We start from the raw sequence: 19,635 nt of genomic DNA, 5'->3' as shown, positions 1-19,635 counted from the left end.
AAGGCCTCCTATCCAGCCCATATGGAACATCGTCTCAAATGACAACATTCCGCCCAGTAAAGAAAAATGACAGGTTTTATTTAGGTACAAATCTGAGAAGTGTCTTTCGACTAAGGCTTGGTGGGGACATTTGCAAAGTTCTGGTTTGTTGGTTTGGGTTCTGACGACGTTTGTGGAAGCTGAAGAGAAGCAGGCAGTAATCTCCTCAGTAGGTTCCTGGGGTCCAGAAGCTGTTGAACGATGCTCGGTGATCGGTCGGGCTGAGCTCTTGGTGGTTGATGCTGATGGCTCCTTCTCGCTCTGCTCCCCTGACCCGATGAGCCCCGGGTGCGGACATGACTCCGGCCGCTGTTGGGTGGCACTCCCTGACTCTGTGGACCGCTGGGGTGGTGGGGAGGGATGCGTGGCAGACTGGGTTCAAACACTTTTGTGACTTATGAAATTGCGTTTAATTGCTCGTCATTCGGTTGGATGATGATCCATTGCTGGAATGTGTACGGGAGTTTCAGAGGGCAGCATTTTTTAATTCTCACCTGTCAAGATTTGCCACCATGCCTTTGCTCAGCCAGTTGAGCAAACATTGATGAACCAGTACATACTGCTCCTTCAAAATAAACAGGTGATAAAGGAAAGCTTAGCTGTGCATTCCACACATACTTTCAGTCTCACACTAATCTGACAGTTTACCGATCAACAGAAAGCATTCACAACATGCCACATGTGACATGTTTTTTAATTGTTTTCTTCTCCTTGTTTGTTTCTCCTGTTGTGTTAATAACCACATACTGACACGTTAGTGATAATTATATTCTAGCAGTTGATCAAAGCGTACCAACCACGTTCTGGACCATCCACAGCCGGTGCATCCGCAGGTCCTCCACAGCCGCCCGGATGTCCGGACTCACGCCGCGCTCACACAGCTGCATCAGCCACAGCAGCGTTACAAATGCCCCCGATCTGCCAACGCCGGCGCTGAAATGTGTCAAAATAATTGTGCACTTGAAGAAATGAAAGCATATTTTTGGTTAACCAAGGGATTTGGATGAATAATGTGATACGTTCACCTATCCCTTTGGCATTGTCTGATACTGTATTGGTCATTCATTTTCATTCATTTTATATTTTAGATGGGCTGATTAGTACATAATGACAGAGCAATCAGAGCCTCCTCTTTCATGATATCTCGCCTGCTGCCATATGTTAAATATGAATTAACTTTTGGATGGTTTTAAACGTTATCGACAGTCACATAATAGGATTATATAATGTCCAGTTAAGCTACATTTGTAATGACAGTCGCTGGTGCTGGGCCTGCATATACAAACTGAGTGCCTAATGATCCATAGCCAGGATCACCACTACTAATCACTTAAGTGTATAGTAAAGCAATGGGATTAAGTTCAACTGGACATTGATATGTATGTCCGGCAGATGTTGATGTTGAAAAAATATTAATACTACAAAAACCTTTTGTACACAAATGTTCAAGTAGGGGTCGCAAACATTTTTAGACCACGCAATGGGGTCACGGGCCACTGTCTGATGGTCATACCTGCAATGCACTACAGCAGGCCCCAGACGCGGAGTTGCTTCTATCTGCTGCCGCACATGCTCAGCTAGACCACAGAGTGCTAAGGTGTCTCTGGGGACCCCCCGGTCGGGCCAGGAAGGGTAGTAGTAGTGTGTAATTACTTTTTCTGTTGGATATCCTCTCTGAAAAACATTTTGTGTAAATATTAATGGTTCATTTGCTAGACTACAGGACAAGTCCAGACACATTATTGCCAATAGAATCCGTCATGCAGCAAAATGTAACATTTATTAATCCACATTGTTTATATTTGTACTATTAATAGATACACTCATCCGTAATGACTTGTCGTGAGTGAACAGGCAGGGGTAATGTCCCGATAACTTCCATCCGGGTGTTTCATTTTTATCCAAAGGCATATTGCTCATGGACATTGGAATCTTTCAGCTGTAAAAACGGAACCACTTTATCCTGCCCAAACGTTTTGATCGATAGATTGTGCCAGTATGAACTATTGCTGGTAGATGGAAGATGATAAATGGGCCATTTTATGTTACCTGTTTCAGATTAATGGTGGTGATGGAAACATGTGGACCCTGGTTGCAAGACACCGTGTTGACTTGGAAAGCCCCATGATAAACAGTTCCTCTGGCCTTAGACCAGTATTGATCACATAGCACCTAGAGAGGTAAAGAAAACATTTTGGGGTGTCAGTCTGACCTTTATCACGGTAATTCATCAATAAGGAGAAGGGTGGGAAGAAGCCTCCATGAAATTAGAGATGTACAGGAGATTCCACTGGGAATAAGAAACCCCAGGAAAAGAGAAACAGGGAAAGTGTAGAAAAAAGGGTCAGGCCCCTGATTCTTATTAAACAGCACTATCCCACTCAATCCAGATGGAGTACAGTGTTGTTTTCTCACCACGTCCTTGTGCCGCAGGGTGGTCACCATGACAATTATACTGACGTTCTGCTCCCAGATCATCCTCCAGAAGTCAGCCATGGTGTTGCGTAAGGGACCCTGGGTGCAGATGAAGTCTCTCTCTGAGCTGCCGCCCTGCACACAGTTCACAATGGATCAACGGGATTCCTAAACAGAATGGCTCACATGAGCTCCAAGAAGAAACACATGAAGCCAGACAACAAGGGCATATGAATCACATTTGGTCGCCTGGATGCAGTGACAGGTGTCATACTGCACGGCAAGGGATGGCAATGAGAAGCCATCATTCCATTGAAAGTCTTTTGAGGATTTCTTACAGGCACAAAGTTTGCATTGATATAGTCGCCATTTGGCTGGGCGTCCTGCAGGGACAGCCTCACCCGACAGTGGTCATCTGTTAACCCGGAGACATGACAGAGATGGAGAGCGTTTTAATAGCAACTCATCAAGCAATGGTTGAATGCCCCCCAACACACACACTTGGTACTTACATGGCAGGATGTAGGGGTAGCGGTTCTTCCCCTTGTTAACCTCCAATTCCCCTGCCCTAGTGGGCAGTTCTTTGCCAACATCATTTAGCTCCTTCATGGAAATGAGGCGAAGGACACAATTATTACCCAGACTTTCAGTTTTTTTCAGATTTTTCCTGGTGGTTTCACTGTATTGCAGTACCTCAAACTCCTGCTTAAAGCCCCTGTTGTCGTTGACAGCGAGTGATTGACATCGTAGCTGGAATTCCTGTCTAATGTGTGCTTTTGAGAAAGTTCGAATTCTGTGAAATACATAATTGTTGTATTACAGTGTTGTTAAACAGAAGGATACGAAATCATCTAGTCATTTGAACAACAAATTGTCAGGTCTTACCTCATGTCTCTCTGAGAGGACCTCCAAACTTTATATAGAACTGAAGTTTAGAAAGAAGAGAAGGTGTTTCGTGGCACTTTTCTCAAACGGTCATTCCAGTGGTCCTAGCCCTGTTGTGCAGCCCTCTTGGCCTCAGGTCACCCTTGAAAAGGAGGATTTTAAATCTCAATATGTTAAACCTGGATAAATAAAGGTAAAAGGAAATATACCGGTTCTAACCAATAGTGTTTGTTGTGATTGTAAAAACATTGTTGACGGAGTGACTGAACAACTGAAAAAGCCTTCAGGTAGCAGGTATATCCCCTCCCCCGGTACGGGTTTTTTTCTTTAAAAAAAAGAATAAATCATAAAACATGAACAAAAACTCGAACCTGGAAATTAACTTGCAAATGAGATTTGCATGAAACGACAAAAGATAAATACATGCTTACAAATATATACCATATTCAAGAGCCTTCTAACTCCCAACACGCCGCTCATGTTTGGAGTTAGAAACTATACAGAAACTGCTCAAACAGGTTCTAAAAAACAATAGTAGCTTGAGTATTGCCTGTCTGTTGCAGGCTGTTTTACCTTCAGATTGGAGGCTTGGTTGTTGATTTAGCTATCTATGAGGTCATATGGGAAATATATAGGACTACACCTTTCCATGGTATCTCAACAGTGTCTGGTTCCAATATTACTTCCTTAACAGGGAAATTGTCTTTCTCTCTGTCTACCTCCCTCTCTCTTCCTTCATGCAAAAAGGGGGATGGGTGGAGGGTGGAGACAGAGAAAAGGGGTGGAGAAAGATCTGAAATAAGGTTATAGTAGGCCTAGTTACCTATACAGGTGTTCAGATGTATTATGTAGCTTATTATATAAGTATTTGATGCCTCTTCTGAATCAAAATCCATATATAATAATCCATACACACACACACACACACACACACACACACACACACACACACACACACACACACACACACACACACACACACACACCTGATGACAGAAAAAACGATAAATTGATGACTTAAATTGATTAATGATCGTACTCGAGGTCCCCGTCGCAGGTCTTAAACCAAGACACGATAAAAAGTCGTCTGATAATGTTAGATTATATTTTGTCTGGAGGCGCACTGCACAATGTCAAATTGACAACGGCTTCAAGGCACGTCCCTGCCATTTATATCAGGTTTAGGGAGCATCCAGAATTTTAGCGTTATCCCGGTCTACCAAACGTAATATCCGGTCTCTAACTTCCCATGAGCTGTGTACACCCGTTAACATTTCCCGGAGCGAGAAGAATAAGAACATGACAAGAACAAAAACAACAACAACAACAACAACAACAACAACAACAACAACAAATAGAGTAAATGTGGAGTTTTATGAGCAAATTGACAAAAGGAATATACAATATATGTAATGGAAACTGATATCCCTCCATCGGTAGTAGCCTCCCGGAGGGGGGTCTCACGTCGGACAGCCTGGGAAGAAGACGCGTTTAGAATCATTGTTCAACACACGCCTGCGCAGTCAGGAGCATTGAATCGAAACTGACATGGAACACGGAAGACGGCATGAGACGCAGCAGAAGAAAGTATGCTTTTGTTTTTGGTTGATTACCTGCTAGCAGTTTGTCATTGAATCTTAAAATCCTTATCACTTGCTAGCACTGGCTTCATGGGGGAAAAACAATCAGAAACGGATAGTTTTTTCCCTGTCTGAAAGTGTTCGGGCTACTATCGTGTGTGTATGCGTGTGCGTGTGCGTGTGGTGTGGTTTAAAGGTCCCATGGCATGTGTGTGTGTGTGTGTGTGTGTGTGTGTGTGTGTGTGTGTGTGTGTGTGTGTGTGTGTGTGTGTGTGTGTGTGAATACACACACTGTAACGCAAGTGTTGTACACTTTGTTATTTGGATAACCGTTCTGCTGTTGGTGTTATGGCGCATAACACGCAACACAATAAGGCAAGTTTGCGTAAAGCTTGCATTTGGGGAAAAGACTAGACTGCGTCGGGTTCTCTGACGTCTCCGGTATTTCCACTACGAGACTCGTAGTGGGGGTTATCTCAGCCATGGTTGAGAAGGAATTGGGGGAAAGGAACTTTGGCTTTGACTCCCTGAAGTACACGAACCGCGACATGGAGGAGAAAGAGATTGCTGCCCGCGATTGTCTCCCGCCGCAGCCCCGCTGCCCGCTGCCCGCTGCCGAGGCACCACCGCCTCGCGGTTCAGTCTACTTCTGATTGATGTTGAAGTGGAAGAACCAGAGACGTCGGAGAACCCGACCCAGTCGTTTGAGATTCATGATATCGTCTGGAGGCATTCACAGCTTTTGGCTGTGATAATAAATATTATATGACATAGATATCTATGTATAATATGATATTATTTAGATATAGAGCTCCAGGACTCACGCCGGAGCACCCGGAGCGTTACAGAACACAGCCAAAAGCCGTGTGTGCTGTGGGCTGTAATTCTGTACCAAGGCTGAATTTCTTGAACGTCTTCAAGTACTGTATTTGGGGCCCACTAACACCTATATAACAGCATTCATAAAGTAGCATGCCATGGGATCTTTAAGAGATCTGCTCATGCCAGGATCGAGGTGAATTGACACATAGCCCCATAACCTTTGAGGTTGATCCCACTTCGGTTATTTGTTATGTTTTTACTCCCAGTGTTGTGGCAAAGCAAATACTGAGACATCTTTGGATAGGATTAAACACTTTCTTTCTGGATAAGCTTTCAGATACTTTGCTAATTTGACTTTGCTAATACCTTGCTCCCAATGGAATCTATCTCAGTGTGCGCTTTCTTCACTCTTCACTTCTTTCACCTGTTGCTCCAGGTTCTGACGCGACCCGTGATCAGGTCCAGTCCGACCATGACACACAGTGCAAGGATGTCAAGGGCATACAATTCGAGTGCTGGAAGTCCATTCAGGCGAAGGTAAGTTTAATATAAAAAGCGTTTCAGTCTATGGAGTGCTTGTGGTTTTATGCTGGGGGTGATGATTTGGGGAACGGAGCCAAGTAGGGTGTTCTTATGGTTCATATTCTCTGACCTTTTTTTCTCTGTCTTGTTTTAAGGACTGAGCATTCTTTTCGGAAGCCTACATCCAATCCACTAGGAGCCCGGGGGACACTCCCCTTTGGCTCCAAATCTCGTCAGAGAACAGGGACAAAAAAGCAAATAAGCCATGCTGAATGGAGGAAGGTAGAAAAGGAGAAGATGAAAAAACTGTTTGCAGAAGGACAGGACGTGACAAAGAACCCCATACATCGAGTCAGTTCACCGCCTTTTGAAAAACCTGGTAAGATTGGTTATATATTTAAACAGTCACAAGAAGTGCAAAACACATGCATGTACACACTACCACCACCAAGTGGCAGTGTGGACTATCATTGGGTACCAAATGTTTTCAAATGATGTCACGTCAATGTTACCTCATTTGGATAATTCCTGACGTTTGTGGATTGGGCCATGGTTTCATTTGTGGCAAATGACACAATACTCATCATACCTATAACAGACCTAACTCTATATTGTGTCACAAAAAACAGATTTGAAAAAAAAAAAAGTGATGCAGACAAGAGGTGCCAACCCTTCTTTTAGCTTTGTGCTTCATCAGAAAAATGTTGCATGTATTAATTATTTATTGATTCTTGGTCTAAGACCGGGTGCCCATCCTTATTGCAGGAGAAGAGATTAATTTAGTTTTTTTATCTCCGGTGGTATTGGCATGCTTTTTCTTCTTCCCTCACACTCCACTGTATTTCTGCGCATACTGCAGCACTGTGGAGGTGTATGCGTGTGTGTGTGTGTGTGTGTGTGTGTGTGTGTGTGTGTGTGTGTGTGTGTGTGTGTGTGTGTGTGTGTGTGTGTGTGTGTGTGTGTGTGTGTGTGTGTGTGTGTGTGTGTGTGAGGAACAGGTTTCTCGGTTTGCCTGAGAGATGGTGTGATGATGGTGACTCATCCATGGTTTGTGTGTGCATTTGTGTTTGTGTGTGTGTGTGTGTGTGTGTGTGTGTGTGTGAGTGACTATACCTGTGTGAGAGAGTGAGAGAGGGAAGGCAGCCAACGGTATAAATGAGCCATAACAAAGCCTTTGCTTCACATCGGAACACTGCAGTCCAATGTTGCGAGGCAGATTTCTCAAATACACCTAACGCATTCTGCTCAAAGAAACATTGATTTGAGAACCTGCTGGCTGCAAATAATAACCATCCCTTTAAGCCAGAGGTCGATGACATTCAGTTAGATGAGGTGCAGTCACATCCTAATGGTGGCCTTAAGACACAGTTATAGATAGTCAAGCAACACGAGACAAAATCGATCCGTCTAATAAAATTGTGTTTGTTCAGCTTCCGCCTTGCTGTTGTCAATTTGAATCATGTTGCTGGGATAATGAAACAGGTTTTTTTTTTCCCAGCCACCTCAGGATCTTTAACTTCTCGGACCCTTCCCAGCAATGAGAAAGATAAAGCAGTGAGTACAACATCCGATGCTTGTATTTTTAATTGCTCTTTGTTGTAATGAGAGTGGAACCGATTGGAGAGACACGGTGTGTACCATGTAGTACACAATACAAAACAAGATTACCTTTAAAATTACCATTTAGATGATTTTTGTAATTAATCATGTTTCACCTGCTTTAAGCTCTCCCCCATTCGTTGACTACACAGCTATTCATCAACGTTATTGTCACTCGACATTAGTGTAGAATAGAGGGAGGATAAAGGGAGAGGCCTTGAAGCTGAATGAGATCACTGGTTGCAGGTTTAAGAAAGGAAATTGATTAGGGTGTGAGTTGTCTCATACATTGGAAGACACAGGTGGTTCAGGGCTGTGCCATGCACCTTTGTAGTTTAATAAAGGCAGTGAATCATGCAGGATCAGCAGTTTTCACCTCAGACCTCAGAGTCACATGAAAATGAGCATAGGCCAGGAATGGATTTATATTTAACCATGCACATTTGTACACAACAGTGTTATGCTGCTTCAGAAAACCTTCGGGCTTTCAGCATTCTGGTGCTGTATGGGTTTTCAACAGTTTGTGCACTGTGTACGATTCAGACTGTTTATGTTTTTTAGTGAACTGAAAGGGAAAAATGCTGTGTCAAAATGAAAAATAACATCATTATCATGACATAATGTAGGCCTACCTTTCAGATAGAGCATACTAAGCATCTCTTTGGAAGGCCTCGTCCTCCGTGACCCTTTTTATGTGTGGTGGGGCCCAAGGTTCTGTTCTGGCTCCACCATTATTATCTATCTACATGCTGCCTCTTGGACACATCATTCAGAAAGCAGCTAAGCAGCTGACACACAGTTATACCTCCCATTGAGACTGGGTGAACCTAATGGCCTAGCTGCCCTAGCAGACTGCAATAATGACATTAAATTCTAAAAGTTACAACATTTCCTCCAGCTCAATCTGAAAGCCAATGGTTAATATGTTGTTCTTATGAACAACATATTATTATGAAGCCATGGCACAAGCCATGGCTTTCTGTTGGCCAATAATCTCCCGACTGTACGAAACCTTGCTGTGACTTTTGACCCAGACCTAACATTCAAGCCACATACAGTATATAAAAAGGAGTCCAGTCATGTTTTTTACAGATCAGAACTATCTCCAAAGCTAACCCCTTCTTTCCTCACACTGATCTACAGAAGGTGATGCGTGCCTTGGTCTTTTCTCGACCAGACTACTGCAACTTGCGTCTTGCCGGCTTCAGCCAAAATGCCCAATCCCCCTTTCAGTTAGTCCAGAATGCAGCAGCTAGCCTTCTCACTGGCTGCAATTGACAACAGCACATTACCCCATTCTTTGCTGCCCTCCCTTGGCTTCCCATTAAGTAAAGAATTAATTCTAGGATTCTACTAATTACTTTGAAACCCCACCGAGGTATGGCCCCAAGCTACGGTTTGGACCTGTTCAATCCCTTTGAGCCAGGACAAAGCCTTTAGGTCCTTAGGTAGAGCAAACTGTTCCACAATTTAGGCTAACATCGAAAGATGAGCGGGTGTTTTCCGTTAGGGCCCCTAAGCTTTGGAACACAGTGCCAGCCACCATTAGGCTATGTCATTGAAATCCCTTCTGAAAACACACTTTAACATACTGTCCTTCATGTGATGTCATCCTTTTTGCTGCCATACATCATGCATTTTTGCATGACATTTTTTACTTAATTATTATTTTATTATTTATTAATATTTAGTCTAGTTTAATGATAAGATGTCGTTAGAATATTTTTTGGACAATTTTTGTATCCTTCAAAATGCTTTTTTACATTCTTTGTGTTTGTTGTTGTATCCGCTTGTTTTAATATACAAACACATCATTATGGCAGTTTTATAGAGTTGCTATATAAATAAAGTTATTATTATTACTATAATGACTATAAATGACCTTTTAGACAGCACACTATAGAAGCTTCACAGTATTGCCACAGGCTCACTATTACAGTTGATGAGATCATTCTACCATCTTCTGCTAATGTCATTCTATTGTACCATTAGCACTCTTTGTCATTATTGTTGTGTTGCTTCAGTCTATTTGCTTATATTCATTCATTTATATTCATTTTAATTTTGCACTTTACATAGGGCCATAACAAAGTCCAAAGTCAGACTGAAAAAATAAGACCGGTGGAGCAACCATCACCTGTAAGCCCGACCATGGCAAAGAGCAGAGCCATCCAAGAGAAGAGGAAAGAAATAGAGGAGGTACAACACACACACACACACACACACACACACACACACACACACACACACACACACACACACACACACACACACACACACACACACACACACAAGCTCTGTGGTTTTAATAATACACATTGGCCTGGAATAATAATTAACTTGCTAGAGGGGTGCAGTATGCTACTTGGAGGTCCCTGCATCTTCTTGATCAGTCTGAATTTATCTGTTTACTGCTTTGCTTTTACCACACCAGCCATATGACAATTGTTTTCAATGAATTTATCTGAACTAAGAAGGATGAAGAGAAAACTATGAACAAAAACGTTTAACGAAAAATAAAATTTAAACTTAACATGTTGGCCACAAAGGTTATGGACCAGAACTGTTACACCAGTTTATTCAGGATTGATGTTGATATAACAAGGTCTACTACTGTAGCTTCAGAGCAGTACGAGAACGGCTTTTATTCACACCAGAGTCCATATTTTAAATGGGTTAAAATTTAAGTAAAATTAAAAGTAGGTTAAGTAGAATATTAAGACATATTGATAAACATCCAAATTAAAAATGTCAACAGCATGGATGTAGTTGAGAAACCACGACTGAATGGTGGTGTGGTGGCTCTCACACACGTGCTTCAAAAGCAAGCTTCCAGGTGACGGCACATCACATGAGGCCTGGTGCGTAGTGTGTGAGTGAGTGTTTCTCTCAATCCACTTCAAATTAAGAGAAGGTGTCTCATTTTCCTATCTCCATGGTTACAGCAGAAAGAAGGCTCTTTCAGAAAGCCGACAATACAGGTCGCCGCGCACAGGCTGGCGTGCACGGTGCACGCGAGCGGGCACACGTGCACACGCACACGGACAATGATGATTCCGTGCGAACTGACAATAAAGTATTATCTTATCTTATCTTATCTTATCACGCACGTCGTCCTCGTGTGATGAACCGACACTGTGAGAAAAGATGAAATGGATGCTAATCTATCCGTGCTATCTCAAGCCCTAGTGCTGTGCAGTTCAAAGGCCCGCTTCCGAGCAAAACAAAAGAAGCCCAACGTGTGTGTGTGTGTGTGTGTGTGTGTGTGTGTGTGTGTGTGTGTGTGTGTGTGTGTGTGTTTTTTTCCTCCAGGTTTATCAACGGGACTGTGGCACGTTTAGCATGGTGGTGCGGAAGCTGGTCTCCAAGGACCCCTCGTTAGTGCCTCCCATCCGCTTCTCTGTGCAGGAGAATCTCAAGGAGATAGGCCTGCGCTGCGCCGCCGCCATGGACCAGTTTATAGCCCAGTATGACCTGAGTGCGCCCCCCCCAGAGATGCACACATAAACACACATGCTCCTCAGTTTTATTGTGTGTGTGTGTGTCTTAGATTAATTAGTTATTTCCTGCTGTCTGTCACAGGCACTCATAAAGCTCAACCTTCTGCTGGCATATTGTGACCCACATGCAGTGTCAATGATTCGGATATATTCATGTAAATAATGTTTTAATAATTAATATCGCTTTTGTAGAGCTCAGTTAAATGTCCAGATCTTACTTGTGTCTTGGTGTTTTATAAAGAAGATGAACCAAAAATGGCATTTTGTATATCTTTATGGTATTAGTGAATCACATTCACCATACATGGTTTATTCAATATCAGAAGGTAGATGCTTATGCTAGAAACCATGGTATTGCGCAACATGTGATGATCCATTTTATTTTCATGTGAGTTGAGCTGAGCAGGGAGTTTGTGAAGAGAGGGTAGACAGTGGCCATTGAAATGGTTCTTTCGATCACTTTACCAACCGCTGTCCACAACAACCACATCAACCAGAAAGCTTGGACATTGACTGGCACCCTTCTGGTTATTCATTGTAATACACTTTATTTCCATATAGGACGACAACATTAAAAGGTACATGCAAATCCTCCTATCTCTACCCTGTCTTATACAAATAAGGATTCTTAAGTTACAAAATATATTTATATATAAATATGTAAGACAATATGTACATAACATTTACATTACTACATCCAATACTTGAAAGACATTTTTATTTCTATTTTTGTTTACTTTATATACATTAAACAGGTATCGTTAATTTATTGTCACTATTAATTTGTTCTTTATTTATCCAACTAAAAATAATAAGTATTAAAAAAAGAAGTATGTTGAAGAAAAGAAGACAGGACCGTACCTGACGTTACGTTGCCTGATAGAACAAGGAGTTGAGGCCTATCTAGGGACCTGCCATTGGTGAAGCATGGAGAGCGGTCTATGTAGAGCACATGGTGTAACAGACTATTTACATAAGGTGATAACTTGGTCTGCGAGCCAACACTTTTCCAGCAGCTTTTGGATTCCACTGTGGTAAACTAAGCCACAGCTCAGAACCTACCCCACAGCTTTTCTCTATTCCTATCGCACAGCATTCACTATTCCAACACACTATCTCAATGTGTCCCCCCTCTTGGTAGGTTTACTCCAATGGGTTCAGAGCACTGGGCTGTGAGTAGAGGCTGGCCAACACTGCCCAGTTTATACAGTGATACAAAAAACTCCCCTTTTGACATGTTAAAAGGACTCTGGTATAAACTCTCACACACACACACACACACACACACACACACACACACACACACACACACACACACACACACACACACACACACACACACACACACACACACACACACACACATTAGCCAGTTATTTGAGACCAGACCAGACTATATGCACGATTATCGATCAAACAGATCCTTATTTAGCTGTCCCTTGATTTGAGTCTGCTGTGTGACCCATCTTCTCGCGATAACGTCATACTTTGTAGGTGTACACAAACATGAGTTGTGTTAGATCACAAACAGCAGGATTCTGCCATTTCCTTTCTTCATCATCCGCTCCAACGCTCAGTTTCTCTCCATTTTACTGTACACGCAGTCTCTGTCCACTATCTCTCTTACACATCCCACTCCCTGCTCCCTCCCACACATCCTTCTTTCTCCCGCTCTCCAGTCCCCGTATCCTCTCCCTCACATCTAGGAGATGGCACAGTTCTTGCTCTTTCTCCTTTGGCGGGTGTGCATCTGACCGTGGAGGGGTCCGTGCAGGGGCGCGTGGTGGCCCGGCATCCCGGAGGGGCTGTAGCGGTGCCGGAGCTCCTCGTTGTTGATGTAGCGCAGCTGCACGGGCCGCGGGATGGCCTCCCCCTGGAAGTAGGCGTCGTCCTCCTCCGACTCCGAGCTGGAGGAGCAGCTGGAGCACCAGGGGTCCGCTCCCTCTCGGTAGCCCTCGGCCCAGAGCGGCCCGCCCGGGCCTGGGCCCTGCGGCTGCCAGCCCGCGTTCTGCAGGGTGAGGTCGGAGGTGGTGCGGGGGCAGGGCCGGTACTGCTGCTGCTGCCTGTAGGCGCCCGGCGCCAGGCCCAGCAGCAGCTCCCGGGCGGCGTGGCCGGTGGGGAAGCGGTCGTAGTCCTCCTGCACGCGGCGGTGCGGCGGCTCCGCCACGTGGGCGGGCCGGTCGGCCACCAGGTGCAGGGCGTTGTCAGAGCGGGAGCGACGGGAGCGCTTGTGGTGTCGTCCGCTGCGGTGCTGGCTGTTACCGTGGTTACCGCGGCGGTGCTTGCGGCTCCTCGGTTGCGGTTGCTGTTGCTGGGTTACGGGTTCCTGCCCGTTAGGGTGCCGACGAGGGGTTCTCTCGCTCATGGATGACATGCGGATGTTTCCGCTGCTGCCGATCAGACCGGCGTGACCGTTGGCGTTGAAGGCCAGGGGCCGGGAAGGGTCCCAGTACTGCAGGGGGTAGCCCACCCTCAGTGCAGCATCCATGTTCCCGTACAGGCGAGAGGAGGAGAGGGACTCTGTGCTGTGGAACTGCATGGAGGAGCTGAGAGTGCCCATGTGGCTCTTCTCAGATACATTCACGCCCGAGTCCTTACTCAGATCAGGCATAGAGAACCTGGACAGATGCTCCTGACGCTTACTGACCCCGTCCAGAGAGTTGCCTGTGGAGAAAACAAGTGACATTCTGCATTAAATATTGCATCAGATGATGTGTGTCCTAACATTCCCGATACCTGTCTGTTCTTTCCTGTGCTTTGTTCTACATCAAATAATACTTCACCTGCGGCGTTGGATGTGATCAGGGAATCCATGGATCCGCGAGGAGTCTGCTCAAGAGGAGTGAGGGTTTCTTGGAAACTCATGCCATTGATGGGGTTCCTCCGAATCAGTGGGGGCCTGTTCGCCCTCTGGAAGCCATGCAGGCTGATGCTCCTCTTGTCTGAGATGCCCTGGCCCTGGCTGGACACCTCGTTGAAGCTCATCTGGGTGCGGAGCTTGGTGGGCCGGAACTCATCCTGGCTGTGATGGATCCAGTTTTCATTGAAGGATTGGCCTCTCAGGGCGGCCATCGGAGTTCTCTTGGTGTTGCCTTGTTCCTTACCCCAGGAATCAGGCCTCTTCCCTGGGTTGACGGGGCTCTGGGTGGGCGGGTGAGGGTTTGAGTTGGGGTTGTAGCCCTGTCTGGGATTACATTGGCCCAGCATCTGTATGGGTGTGGGAGTGGGGGAGGGTTCCCGCTTGGCGCTTTCATAGGCAGCAGAAGGGTAGGCCTCATCCCTACTCATCCACACCTGGTTGAGGCTGGGGGCGCGGCTGGGCGTGCGGCTCGGGGTTCGGCTGGGGGTCCTGCTGGGCGTCGGCCCAGAGGAGACGCTCAGGCGGTCCATCTGAACAGAGAGGGGGTCTATCTCGGCAGACATGCGGTCGGGCATGGGCGCGGAGGCCGGCTGCCGGGCCTCTGCATTCCGTCGTTCCTGGCTCGCATTCCGACGTTCCTTTTTCCCAACCTTGGTGCTGTGGCGGGACTCCCGGGACCGGGCGCTCTGGAAGGCCGAGTCTGAAGAGTCCGATTCATTCGGTTCCTGATTGGTTCACACACAAAAAACACTATGTTAGGGTCATTGGTTAAACAACGTGAAAAAACGTGAATGGGTGGGAGTAATTCCCGGTGTACTATGCATTCATTGCGTTTTTTCAATGTACATGATGGCTTACCTGTCCGGCACTACAGGAGCGTGAGCAGAAGATCTGGCCCTGCTTGGGGAGGAAGGGGCGGCCCAACAGGGAGCGCTTACAGCGGGCGCAGCAGAAGCACTCTTCTGTGGCGTGCCAGTGCTGTCCATCATAGGTCATCTGACCTTGGTCAATCCCTGCAAGCCAAGCCGTAAAACACAACTTAGATGCAGATCTACGAATTGAAACTGTTGGATGATATAGTCAATGAGATCCCGATTTTATTTTATTTTACATGGTGAAGGGTTGATCAAATCTGAAAAATAATATACTGAATAAGGTTGTGTATACTCCACATGGTTTCAGCAATCTGAACCAAGACTGGAACCATACCTTTGATGGTGTGTAATTAGTCTGTAGATGAAACTAATCGGAAATATGTGTGTGTGGTTATTCTGGTGACATAAATAAATACAAATATATCATGAATAAATGAGCTCTGGCGCTACCTGGGTTTATGTCCCTGAGGGAAAATAATATTTGTTCGGTTACACTCAAATGCCTGATTATGCGGTTGGTAAAATAACACAACACATTTCATTGGATGCGATCCAGAGCTAGGGGAACTAATCATCTTTCCTTGCTTCCATCTGGATGCAACATGGCATCATCTGAAACAAGCAGAACCCTCCACTGTTACTGAAGCCAGAGAGGATAATAAGCATCCACCTCTCACTGCGCAGACTACGCCTCTCTGCAGCTGTGTCGCGCACAGGGCCGGGGGTGCATATGTTACCCATTGTTAAATGTGTTCCCTAACGTCCTCCCTGGAGCTTTCCTTCACAGTGAGCACACGCCGTATTCTTCCTTGTTTTTTGACATTCTCACGAGCATTTCTACATCCTTGTACCGTATCAGCAGTTCAGAGGATCTTAATTATGTCTAGGGCAGTGGACATTTTTAAGGGTTGCCTGATATGCAGAGGAGGCTGTGGGAGAATGCTGACGTATAAGCTATGGATATTGTTTGATGGCATTTAAATTAAGGGTAGACAATATGGAGAGACAAAGCCATGGCCAAGGCTTGATTTGGAAAATATGCACCTTGGAAAGTCCCACTCCTCCCCCGAGGCCTCCCTCCTAATCCACTCCCCCAAAATACGTGACTAGCTTGCTAGCTTCAGTAATAGGTCTGCCTAGCCTTGTGTGAGTGATTGGACAGGGTTATTAAAGGCCTGCAACAGCCACAATCAATCCACTTATTGATTGATGTTGCAATGTACATAAGGGGTTAAAATCATATGTGGTGAAGCCACAGATGTAACACTTTGTAAAGATATTGTGGTTGGAAGGAGTTTCTACCCCCAAAGAATTGGGGTTCTGTCTGGGCCAACAATGGTTGGCAAACACCGATGGTTAGCGCGGTCACCTATGTGCTCGCCACAGGCGTCGCAGTACTCGGCGTAGAGGGACTCGAAGCAGTTGCAGCAGTGTGGGCGGCCGTCCTTCATGATGTAGCGCTGGCCGCCAAGCGTGACTTCGCACTCAAAGCAGCAGAAGTGCTTCATGTGCCAGTGCCGGCCCTCCGCTTCGGTGCATTCGTCAGCAAAGATGATCTGCATCAAGTACAATATAAAGTTTATTAACGCTGATTCACTCAAAGGCAGAGATAGCAAATCCGTCTGACGGCTAAAATCCATCGACAAGGCTTTCAGGATGGAAGGTGGCCGTGATAATAGACGAACTGAGCCAGAGACGGAGCCAAACATTGACTATTAAGAGACATCTTCTTTAGTACTAATGTGAGCCCGTCAGCGGTTGATACAATCAGCGTTTCACCAACGATCCTGCTGCTGCCGCGTCTGGGCTCAGACCGGCCATCGTTACTCTTTAAAGGTATGTATTTGGTATTATTAATTCAGAGCGAGTTGAAAGGCTCTTTGACCTAAATCAACCGTTTCATGGCCTCTGAAGCGTTTGAAGGTTTTCGGCGGGGGCGGGCGCACCTCATCGCAAGCACAGCAGCGGGGCTTCAGCCGCTCAGCGTGGTGTCGGCCACAGAAGATTTTTCCGTCCTGGTAGAAGTATATGAGGTCCACCAGCAGCTCCTCACACATGTTGCACACAAAGCACTGGGGATGCCAGCACTGCCCATGGCCAGTCCGGGCAGCAAACACGACGATTTCCCCTCCGTTGATCTGCCCACCGCACTATAGAAGATAAAGAGGGGCAATGGAGAACGTTATCAGTAGTCAGAGAGGCCTGCATGGTGTTCAAATGACACAGTGATAGAGAAGATAGGAAAGGTATAGAGCCAAAAAGAAGTACTTTTGGTGCCGGTACTGCTGCTGCGGTACTGTTATATGTCTTAAATTGCACAAATAGGGAATTATTATGGCAATACTGTAATATTAATAATACTAATGACATGCACTTTATATACTAACTAGAAATATAGAATATATATTATATAGAAACTAGAAAATAGTTTGGGGCATTTATATTGAAAGCACAAACTAAAACACAGCATGGAGAATGTAAGACCACTACCTGCTCACACCCGGCCCCGGTGATATTAAGGGGGAAAGGACGCACACTGCCCCTCCCCAGGTTGTCCATCTTCCTTTGGTTACTGAAGAGCTTCAGCTCTCTTTTCTCCTCCTCGTCTAGAGTGTTGCAGTAGCGCACCTGACCCGAGAAGAAACACATAAAAAAATCCATCTCATTTGTATTCAAATGCCTAGACTTATCCATTACAAAAACATGGTTGTTTTTTTACCTCATTGTCATGTGGGGGCAACTGCTGAAGAAGTTGTTTAATGCGATATTTCTCTCCTGGGCTGTTAACATAGGGGACCTTGTCCTCCGGTAAGCAGCTGTAATACTGATGCACCTGGAACAAGTACACAACACAAGGCAGTTGATGACCCAAAATAGAATCACACTTATGTTTGGTCAATAGTTAACGTTAAAAGTTAGTTAATGGTAAAATAGCTTTTTCTACTGGGTCATGTTGTAACCATGGTAACAGACTGGCACATCTGTCCAGAGGTTTGTTGAGCCAAGGATGAAGTACCTAGCTGATTAAAATATTTGCTATGCCAATGTTTTGACATCACTGTTCTTAGATTTGGCCGGCCAAGTTCAGCCTTTATGCGCATCAAGTTTTGTGTTTTTCGGTCTGCTTTTATCAGCACAGCCCTTGAAACCAGAATCTGGAAAGGAACTGTATATTTTGACAGATGACATTCAGAATGCTGTGGCAGCTTTTGCTTGTCTTGCATGTGTGAGACAGGAAGAACAACAACATGAGACAGCACAACTTATTGTAATTACGTAAAATCTAAACAATATTATTGCAGCAGTACTGCGTTTAGGATATTTATACTTATGGTCAGGATGATAATGATGATGAGGCGGAGGAGGAAGATGGTAACAAATATCATGCTAAAAATTATAATGAAATGAAAACCTTTATATTTAACTGGTTGCAAGGCAAGTTTATGTTATATATATATATATTTTAGATCTATTGCAGACTATATATATACAGAGACATATATGTATATATATACACTAAAGAAAGCGTATATATATACATGTATGTATATGTATGTACATATACATACATATACATATGTATATGCTTTGTTCATTAATAATATAATTATATTTTACAATTATTTTTACCATAATTTATAATTCTTTTTAGCATCATCTTTATATATAAATTGGACGTCAAACAAGGGGCAGCTCTGACTGTGTTGTATCTCCTGTGGCATGAGAGAGGCCGGGACCCTGCATCCTGTCAAGACAGCTGACTGGAGAAATGACTATTATCAAGCATGCTTCTCCTCTATTAGTGCAGCTCTGGGAGGTCCGCTGCCACACACTGCTAGACTTACTTTTAAATTACACAGGATTCAGTTCAAGCCTTCTTTTTCCCTGGGAAGCCGCTGACATTTTGAGCCCTTCAGAGCTTTACTGACGTCCTTAAATAATGTGTGATGATATGAAAAAAAACAAAAAAGTATAGATGAATACATGAGGATCCATTGTGGTAAAAAAAATAATGCACCAAACATTCAGGGAAATAATAATTATAAATCATATTTTCATTACCACATGCTAGATATTTTCTTGATAATAATAACATGACGTGTAAAGGGTGTGATGAGAACAGAAGCTGTAAGGAGGAGAAAGGTGTGGGTTTATATCTGCTTTGGTGGATCTGCCTCACCTGTTCTGGGCTGAGGCCAGGTGGGGCCCAGGCGTATTCCTCCAGAGCACAGCCAGAGTCGTCGTCCGAGGTGGAGTTCCTCTGGAAGTCATACATGAGCTTGGTGACGGGTGTCTTCTCCATCTCCAGTGGCATCGCTGTCAGAACATGCTCCTCCCCTGGGCCCTCTCAGCAGCACACTACTACGGCAGGTCTATAGGGGGGTGGTGGGGGGGGTGGTGGGGGGGGGGGGGGGGGGGGGGTGGAGGTAACAGGAAGTGGAACCGTTTTAAACAAGCATGAGAGAATAGGAGAGCGATTATACACTGATAATAAGCGGGCCATTAAAAGGAAACAAATGATAGGGGAGGAGATTAGC

General features: G+C 44.9%; 3 protein-coding genes across 3 annotated transcripts; 1 reads left to right on the top strand and 2 right to left on the bottom strand.

The window, feature by feature from the left end:
• Positions 1–110: 110 nt before the first annotated feature.
• On the bottom strand, positions 111–3,344 carry LOC311359806 (receptor-type tyrosine-protein phosphatase V-like; the record flags this gene model as incomplete). The annotated part of the gene is made up of 10 exons (XM_084479840.1): positions 111–381; positions 534–604; positions 837–972; positions 1,553–1,713; positions 2,089–2,211; positions 2,455–2,589; positions 2,793–2,869; positions 2,967–3,057; positions 3,148–3,247; positions 3,340–3,344. 10 exons carry the CDS (start codon positions 3,342–3,344, stop codon positions 111–113), a joined length of 1,170 nt encoding a protein of 389 aa, XP_084335966.1.
• Positions 3,345–4,771: 1,427 nt separating this feature from the next.
• On the top strand, positions 4,772–11,633 carry LOC311359490 (uncharacterized protein). The gene is made up of 6 exons (XM_084479519.1): positions 4,772–4,926; positions 6,178–6,278; positions 6,419–6,642; positions 7,762–7,817; positions 9,942–10,061; positions 11,175–11,633. Exons 1-6 carry the CDS (start codon positions 4,888–4,890, stop codon positions 11,367–11,369), a joined length of 735 nt encoding a protein of 244 aa, XP_084335645.1. The 5' UTR covers positions 4,772–4,887; the 3' UTR covers positions 11,370–11,633.
• Positions 11,634–13,064: 1,431 nt separating this feature from the next.
• On the bottom strand, positions 13,065–19,427 carry LOC311359474 (prickle-like protein 2; the record flags this gene model as incomplete). The annotated part of the gene is made up of 8 exons (XM_084479498.1): positions 19,278–19,427; positions 17,817–17,930; positions 17,588–17,725; positions 17,044–17,247; positions 16,467–16,653; positions 15,081–15,235; positions 14,146–14,947; positions 13,065–14,026 (listed from the first exon to the last, which is right to left on the bottom strand). The coding sequence occupies exons 1-8, from the start codon at positions 19,410–19,412 to the stop codon at positions 13,065–13,067; spliced, it is 2,697 nt and encodes an 898-aa protein (XP_084335624.1). The 5' UTR covers positions 19,413–19,427.
• Positions 19,428–19,635: the final 208 nt, after the last annotated feature.

Source organism: Micromesistius poutassou, assembly GCF_964030765.1.
Source record: "Micromesistius poutassou genome assembly, chromosome: 15".
Lineage (NCBI taxonomy): Eukaryota > Metazoa > Chordata > Actinopteri > Gadiformes > Gadidae > Micromesistius > Micromesistius poutassou.
This window is presented reverse-complemented; position numbering and strand designations above follow the sequence as displayed.

Excerpts from the sequence above, each read along its gene's own strand:
- LOC311359490 (XM_084479519.1), top strand. The coding sequence starts at position 4,888 with ATGGAACACGGAAGACGGCATGAGACGCAGCAGAAGAAA. Across the intron at positions 4,927-6,177 it reads ATGAGACGCAGCAGAAGAAA|GTTCTGACGCGACCCGTGAT; the intron begins GTATGCTTTTGT and ends CTGTTGCTCCAG. Across the intron at positions 10,062-11,174 it reads AGAGGAAAGAAATAGAGGAG|GTTTATCAACGGGACTGTGG; the intron begins GTACAACACACA and ends TTTTTCCTCCAG.